This window comes from Chamaea fasciata, unplaced genomic scaffold, assembly GCF_029207755.1.
Source record: "Chamaea fasciata isolate MVZ Bird 193981 ecotype frontalis unplaced genomic scaffold, bChaFas1.0.hap1 SCAF_25, whole genome shotgun sequence".
In the NCBI taxonomy this organism is placed as follows: domain Eukaryota; kingdom Metazoa; phylum Chordata; class Aves; order Passeriformes; family Sylviidae; genus Chamaea; species Chamaea fasciata.
In genome coordinates this window covers 4,229,239-4,237,554 of record NW_027094110.1, presented here as the reverse complement: position 1 = coordinate 4,237,554, position 8,316 = coordinate 4,229,239, and the positions used below count along the sequence as shown (strand labels likewise).

At 46.8% G+C, this 8,316-nt stretch overlaps 1 protein-coding gene across 1 annotated transcript in view; it reads right to left on the bottom strand.

Annotated features, from left to right (window-relative positions):
- Positions 1 to 2,128: 2,128 nt before the first annotated feature.
- Positions 2,129 to 8,316, bottom strand: part of LOC136301159 (bile acid receptor-like) — a 17,068-nt gene continuing 10,880 nt past the window's right edge. The window contains exons 2-10 of the mRNA XM_066204028.1: positions 7,504 to 7,860; positions 6,477 to 6,617; positions 5,695 to 5,834; positions 5,501 to 5,608; positions 5,311 to 5,410; positions 4,088 to 4,216; positions 3,704 to 3,823; positions 2,510 to 2,623; positions 2,129 to 2,358 (exon numbers count right to left, since the gene is read on the bottom strand). Coding sequence (XP_066060125.1) covers positions 2,129 to 2,358; positions 2,510 to 2,623; positions 3,704 to 3,823; positions 4,088 to 4,216; positions 5,311 to 5,410; positions 5,501 to 5,608; positions 5,695 to 5,834; positions 6,477 to 6,617; positions 7,504 to 7,860 — 1,439 coding nt within the window. The remainder of the gene's footprint in view (positions 2,359 to 2,509; positions 2,624 to 3,703; positions 3,824 to 4,087; positions 4,217 to 5,310; positions 5,411 to 5,500; positions 5,609 to 5,694; positions 5,835 to 6,476; positions 6,618 to 7,503; positions 7,861 to 8,316) is intronic.

The window sequence follows — 8,316 nt, the reverse complement described above, 5'->3', positions numbered from 1 at the left end:
AACTCCAAACAAGCAAACAAAAAAACCCACAAAAAAAACCACACTAACAAACTTGGAATCACGTTACTTTTTAAAAGTTTGTCTCTAAGCATGTTCCTTGAATCACAAATATCTCCTCTAAGTGATTCAACTGTAAACAGGAAACAGAATTATTATTCCCCTTTGCCTTCTTATTAAGCCTTGAAATATCCACTGAATAATGCTTTAGGAACTGTTTGTGAACAAATTAAGAGGCCCTAAGACTTAGATAAGCAGAGCTGATGTGTAGCTGACTTCTTCATCTGCTTCAGAGTAAAGCTTTACTTGCTGTGAAATCATCTCTGAAGTGATTCTGATCAACATATTTATAAAAAAACTAACAGTGAAACTGTATTTAACATTTACAGCTACAAAACTGTTAGACCACTCATGACAATATGAAATGAAACTCGACAGTATTAAAAAATGTTAAAGAATGTGCAAGGTAAAATTTATTTTAGTTTTATGTCAATCAGTGATTTTGCCACAGTACAGGGACTGAATGGCAAATTAAAATCATCACCTGGGCATTTGTTAACCTCTGCACAAACTTAAGATTCAGTTTCCTGTGGATAGATTTGTAAAGAAGGATTATGAAATCGAGAAGAACAAAAAAAAGATTACAGCTAACGTGAAAATACAATTTTTAATTAATAAATCAACTGCCTGCAATTTTCAGAATTACCAAAATTGGTAATGGCTTTGGAACTCACTTGCTTTGTACTTCACAGCAGCTTTTCAAACCACTGGTGTTTTGTAGTTTGCTTAAAGGCTGTGGCCAGAGTGGAAGGTTTTGGTGAGGACTCATCAGCTGCTGCCTGTCTGTGCACAGGTGCACGATAAAGGATTCAGGAAGCAAAACGATTTCTTTAAAGTCCAGTAGTTGATATTTATTTCTTTCTTTACTCCCATGGGTAGCTCTAAACACCACATCTGACTAGTTCTAAACACCACATGTTTTAGTATGAAAATGCCATTTTACAAAGTTTTCAAGTCACAAAAAATAGGATAAATAGTGTAACTCATGTGCTGTCAGAATATCACATTTGAATCTAAACATACTCTGTAAGGAACCTCAACTTGAAACAATAATTTGCTTAATTCACATAACTCAGTGTGGTGACAGAACGTTTTCACTGCACATTTGGTCTGGTGTAAGCAGGACTTCAAAGCCAGTGCAAGCATCCAAGTGGGGCACTGCTCCCTGCTGAATCACCCACATCAAACGTGGATTTCTCATCGGTGATGTGCAGTTACAACACAGAGCAGATGATCAAGATGTTTTCCCTCAGTCTTGACAGAGAATAACAGCAGAAGTCTTTGGAAATAAAGTCAAAGGTGTTCTCTCCAGCACCAATCTTGGCAGTCTGCAGAGAAATGAGCTCAGCGAGTTTCACATACACACAAAACCATGGAATGGGTTGGGTTGGAAGGGACCTTGAAGCTCATCCAGTGCCACCCCCTGCCATGGGCAGGGACATCTTCCACTCTCCCAGCCTGCTCCAAGCCCGGTCCAACGTGGCCTTGGACACTTCCCAGGGCGGGATGTGTGTGCTGGGGTCAGGACTCTGCCCGGGGGCTCCCAGCACTGTCCCGTGTCCCTGTCGGTGTCCCCCAGCCCGTTCCAGCGCAGCCCGGGGCCGGCCGGCGGCACCATTGACCCGACACAGCCCCACGGCCCCAGTGCTCACCGGGCTTTGGCCGCGGGCCATGCCCAGTGCGCAGGCACAGCCACACGAGCCGTTTGAACGGGCTTTTTCTCAGTGGGCCCGGAGAAAAGCGGTGACACTGACACCGGCACTGACATCGCCGCCGGTACCGAAACCGGCACCAACACTGGTAACCACACCAACACGGGTACCGACACCACAGTGACACCAGCAGCGGCAACCAGCACCGGCACTGACATCGACGCCAGCAGCGACACCTGCACTGAGCATGGCAGCAAACCGATACCGGCACCAGCACCGACCCTGGTACCGACATCAACACTTATATCGACACCGGCACCTCACGACGGCCGCTGAGGGAGGGCGAAAAGGGCGGGAAACGACGGCGCGCGCCCTCGCGAGGCGGGAAGGGGCGCGCGGGCCGGCGGCCTTGGCGCCGCCTAGTGGAGGTCCCAGAGGTCGCGCAGCGGCGCGGCCAGGCGCGGGTCCCGCGCGCGCAGCGCCCCCGCGTGGGCGTGGCGGAGCGAGCGCAGCTCCGTGAGGCGGCCCAGCAGCCGCGCGAAGCGCTGCGGGTCCCGCGGGTGCTGCAGCTTCGAGTGCTTGTACAGGATCCCCAGCAGCGGCTCCTGCAGCTCCTCCACGTGGCGCTTGTCCCTCAGCAGCGGGCGGTCTGCGGGAGAGCGGCGGCACCGAGAGCGCGGTCAGCGGGATGCTCCGGGCGCCGCCGCCCCTCAGGGTCCGGTCGGCGCCGCCGCCTCTGAGGGGACAAATGGGAGCTGCCCCGGGGCAAACGACAGCTCGTTGTCACCTTCCCTGCTTACCTGAAAAGAACACTGTTGTTGCTACGAGCAGAGCGTATTCGGTCTCGGTCACTTTGAGTTCCCCCATGGTTCTGTAGAAGTAGAACAGGGCGGTGATGAACTCCTCAGTTATGCCTTGAAAGTGGAAAAAAAACATTTCTGGTTTAAAAAAAAAAAAAAAAAAAAAAAACAAAAAAAAACCCCAAGCAAACGTGCAGAATAGTGAGGATGTTATTTCAGTGCAGAAACAGTTGCAAATCATCTCTGCCTGAAGGGTGCGAGGTGACCCTCCCTGGATCCACCTGGATCACTTTGTCAGCTCTGGGCTCCCCAGGACAAGGGACATGGAGCTCCTGGAGCAGGTCCAGCCGAGGCTGGGGAGGTCATGAGGGCACTGCGGCATCTCTCGTACAAGGAAATGGTGAATGGTTGGACTCCGTGATCTTGGAGGTCTTTTTCAAGCTAAGTGATTCCGTGATTCTGTGAAAGGCTGAAGGAGCTGGGGCTGTCCAGCCTCGAGAGGAGCCCCAGCTGAGAGGGACCTTTAGCCCTGTCTGCAGGGATGGGCTCTGAGCAGGGATCGGCAATGGCACCAGAGGAACGGGCAGGAACTGATGCTCAGGAAGATCCACCTGAACATGAGGAAGAACTTCTTTCCTGTGAGGGAACAGATTGCCCAGAAAGGGTGTGGAGGCTCCCTCACTGGAGATATTCCAGACTGATCTGGACACAATCCCGTGCCATGTGCTCCGGGACGGCCCTGCTGGAGCAGGGAGGTGGCACCAGGTGACCCACTGTGATCCCTTCCAACATCACCCTTTCTGTGATTCTGTGAATCTTTCAAGGCTCGGGGCTGTTCCATTGCATGAAATGGTTAACTAACTTTGTGAAAACCATGTTAATTGCTAAAATAATAACAAAAGTTCTATGGCAGTTGTACTGTGAAGCTTTGAATGTATATAGAACTCAAGGAATATAAGCAAGCATGAACACACCTCTTCCTGCCATGAGGATGTAATGCCAGTGTGTAATACCTGAGGAGGTAATGCCAGAGCAGCTCAAGGGAGAGGGAGAGGAGAAGGGAAGGGAGAGGAGAGGAAGAAGAGAGGAAAGGAGCTGCAGCAATGGCCATAGGGACAGTGTAGCTCAGTGTAATAAAAATAGGGCCAGTAAAGCAAAAGATTCACAGTATTTAGATTCTGAGACCTCCATTACCTGTGGTAGTAGTAGAAGTCGGCTTCTCTTTATTATGACACATTTCCATGGAATAAATACTGGTTTTATCAAGGTTTTGAACATGACAACAGGTCCCGTGATCAGAAAGTCTTACATGACCTGGAACAAGGCAGATGACAGTTCCCAGTCAAGCTTAAAGTGATCTTAAATATCTGGATGTATCATTGCTGAAAATGTGTGAATTTTTCCCAGACCCATGAAGGTATAAAATCCTTTTCGGCATCTGGCTCCAAGTTCTTTGGTTGTGTTCTACTTGGTCAAGGTCTCTTGTGTTAAATTTGACACAACATATAATATGTCATTAATATGGCTGATATTATCCACCCACCCCACAATGATGCAAGTCAAGTATTTCAGACTTACTTTCACTGGTTGACGGCTGGCACTCACTCATTCTTTGGTTGTAAATTTGGGCTGATCTCAAGAACATCGCCTCCACTGTGGACCCTTTCAGCAGAGCAATCTGGTCCTCACTGGCTAAACTCTCAAACCCTGCAGAGAAAAGTGCATGTTCAGAATCAGGGAAGGCTGGGGCTGCCTTTAACATGGTATGAAAAAATGATTTTTTAAAAAATAAATATCTTTACTGGAAAGGAGGAGCCATAAATGATGCATGTGCCAAAGACCTGGGATCTTTCTTGCTCATTTGCAGGTTAGAAAATCAAAAAGAAAAAAAAAATAAAAATGGAGGGGGCAGTTTTCAGTGTTAAAATATTTACGGGAAGATACAAGTAAAAATTTTGGGACTAAGCAAGTTGTTATCAAAACATTCTTCCTAGTATCTGATAAATATCACACGGCCTAAACACCTGATAAATTCGCTGCATTGTTTTAGTGACTGTGGATACTCCTTTCATTGTTGTATTATTTTCTTTTTAGAAATTGTGTTCATCTTTTGACAAGCTCATTGTCTGCACTTGTAATTCAAGAGCAAAGGAACTTTAGTGGTTTTTTCTTAAACCTGATCAAAGCAGGATATGGAACACAGGAAAACAGACATCTCACCCCTCCCTTCAGCTCTGCCCCACAGAGATGCTAAATTACATCAAATACCTGCTTTAGATATGGTGATTGACCTTTGTCAGGGAGTTTTACAAAGAAAAGTTATCACCCTCCTTGTCAAATGTTACTTTGTCAACTTTACACTGAAATTCAGTGAATTTAAGTGCTTATTCCCTTTTTTTTTTTAAATGAAAGAAAAATATGAATAAAAACACCTGATTAGTCCTCTCTGTGCTGCCTTTTCCTTTGAAGGATCATCTGCTTTTTCCTTTGGTGATTATGACAAATTGCAGACTCAACTGGATTTCAGAGAATGTGGTGAGATAGCAATTCCCTCAAGGTGGTACTTTGAGGTCCAGGTGCTTCTAGAAAATGTCTCTACTCCATGTCAGAAATGGGCAAGAAATCTAATCATAGCAAAGTTTTCAACTGAATGCTTCTAGGTTGTCCTCATGACACATAAATGGCAAGTCAGAAGTACAAATAATCAGTTTAAAGCCTTTTCTCAAAACATATATTTTTCTCTGGTTCATGACACCAGTTTCATTTGGTTCCTCTAATGTTCCCCAAAGGACAGAACTCACCTGGGAGTCTTTTTGTGAAATCCACCAGCACCTGGACATGGACAACGGCTGTCTCAGACAGGTGGAGAAAACTTTCCTCAGGACTTGCAGTTTCCTGTAGCTGCACAAAAGAGCGTTTGGACATTGGATGTAGCCAAGATACCTGACAGTAATGACTTAGCAGTGCAGGCTGGGTGTGCTGGATACCTACAAACTTCTTGGCTTCCTCAAGGGGAATTGTGTATTTTTGGTGTGCTGCTACAATGTGGTCGAGAAGCTGATGCTCTCCTGGAGTAAGTTCCATCTTCTCTGGGATCTGCTAAACAAATAAACCAATCAAGTCACAACGACTTGGAGTAAGAATAAGTGATAAAAAGAGATATTTTAAATAGAAAAATATCCCACTTTTCCAGATCTTGTTGTAGATGATACTTGCTTACTATTCAGTCCCTCATCTTCCAGCTTTATGTTGCAAAGGAAACTGCTCTTCTGCTTGAAATTCTTCCTGAGTCGCTTTGACTTGCACTGGACTTCAGTCAGCAAACCTGTGAGGTGTGAAGTGGCCATCAGTGCTTGTATTTTCAATTAATTACAGTCTAAAGTCACCACTTTCATTAGAGATAACTCCAGTCTCGCATCACAGAAGTTTCCACCTATAATTTCCTAGAGAATTTGGCCCTGTGTTACTTATCAGGTGAGCTGATGTTCAGTGGCCACCAAATGGCTGAGGGTCTGCAGTCATCTTTGTCCTTGTGGCTCTGTCATATGCCTATTTTTTTTTTCCCCCTCAAGCCCTAGAGCTCATCTGATCTGCTCACTGCTGTCCTGACAAGGCTGGGGATATTTAGCTTCTGTTAGTACTTCCTTTTTTTTTTTCTTGTACTGTCTTTGAACAACACCTCCTTTAAGGTGAGGGGATACTTCCCAAGCATTGCTGGCTTCTGCACACCAAGATGCTACAGCTGCCAAAGTTCATTTTCCTACAGCCAAATCAAGCTTAGACCAGTATCATGGGGAAGGGGTTGACTTTGGAGAAGGTTTTATCTGCGGTGATAGGTAAAGAATCCAGCAGGGAGGAGTGGCATGTATGTGTGCACGGAGGTGAAATGGCTGTCCTTGTGACCTGCTCTGAAGGAGACACTTCGAGAAGGCAGCAGCATTTCATTAATGCACAGAGGAGCACTTACATTCTGCCAGCATTCCCACAGCTCTGCACTTCTTGAGGCGGCACTCCTGGCACTTCCTCCTCATGTACATGTCCATCTCGCAGTGCCCCCCGCTCTTGCAGCGGTACACGGCGTTCTTGGTGATGCTGCGCCGGAAGAAGCCTGGGAATGAGCACCAGGAGATGGCTGGAGCAATCTAAGGAGCTTTGTCTCACAAGAAGATAAGAATCTAAGGAGCTTTATCTCTTTAAAAGTGTCCTCCGGGTTTGAATAGCTGGGCTTTTTAAATGGAAATATTACCTTGATTTTAAACCTGCTTTTTAAAGACAGAGTTATGTCTGGTTCTTTCTGACTGATACTAATTGACATTTTCCATAAGTAGAATCATAGAATATGCTGATTTGGAAGGGACCCACAAAGATCACCAAGTCCATCCCCTGGCCCTGCATAGACCCCCCAACAATCCCACCTGGGCATCCCTGAGAGCTGTGTTCAAACTCCAGGAGCTCTGGCAGCCTCAGGGCCGTGCCCATTCCCTGGGGAGCCTGGGCAGTGCCCAGCATCTCTGGGGGAAGAAACTTCCTTGATCTCCAACCTAAACTCCCTTGACACAGCTCCAGCCCTTCCCTGGGTCCTGTCCCTGTCACAGAGAGAGGAGATCAGAGCTGCCCCTCATGAGACAGCTCCCACACCAACAAGTTAAAATACCATTAGCAAGTAATTACTACTTGCTTTTATTCGGTTTTAATAGTAAGTGAAATTAATAACACTGAAGTAAATCTCTAAGAAATGTTCATGAGAAAACCAGCACACGCTTACGCTGACACTAATCTAGCGAGTCATCAATGCAAAAAGGAGACGCTTAAAGTGCTCATATTAAATACAGACTCTGAAAATATTTCCTCAAAGAATGTTATAAAAATGTGAATTTGGTGTGAGCGTGTTAGGCGGGAGGTTCATTAGATAAATTAAAAGCCACTGTGGTAACAGCAGCTCAAACCCCAGCCAAATCCGTTTGGTTCAATGGCAGCCCCGTGCCCTCGCTCACCTTTGCAGCCCTCGCAGGTCAACGCGTTGTAGTGGTACCCCGAGGCCTTGTCCCCACACACCACGCACAGCTCCTCCTGCCCCTTCAGCCTCACCGAGTGGTTCAACCTGGGCCTCTTGAGCCCCTGGAACGGCCCGTCCTCCACGTGGGGAGGCAGGAAGGGGCCCTTGCTGAGCTCGCAGCTGCTGCCCACGCAGGGCCCGTCGCCGTACGGGGGCTCCAGGCTGTAGGAGCCGTAGGGGCTCGGGGCGGGCTGCGGCTGCAGGGCTGGCACTGGCACTGCTGAGTACTGGCAGTACGGGGCAGCCTGGAAATCCGCCTCCTGCAGCTGGTAGTTGATGTGCTCTGGTAAAACATCTGTTCCGGGGGAAATCGAAAAGCGGGATATTTAGCTTCTGTTAGTACTCTTGTACTGTCTTTGAACAACACCTCCCTTAAGGTGAGGGGATACTTCCCAAGCATTGCTGGCTTCTGCACACCGAGATGTTACAGCTGCCACCATCCCCAGAGTTCATTTTCCTACAGCCAAATGAAGCTTAGACCAGTGGAGCAAAAGCCTGGAGAATATCTCGACATCAGCTGTTCCAAAGTTTAAAAAATATTTTGTAAATTTAGTGACGTAAATATTAGAGGAACGCATTTTCAGCGGGGCAATCTGACATATTCTATTTCAATTTAAACCTGTAATGTTCTTAAGGGAAATATGAAATGTAGCCAAAATGGCTCAGTAATGGTTTGGGCAATTTCATGTAGGTGCCACTGGATTAGTGTTAGTAGATAACTGAATATCAATTGCCAACTGATGGCACAGCT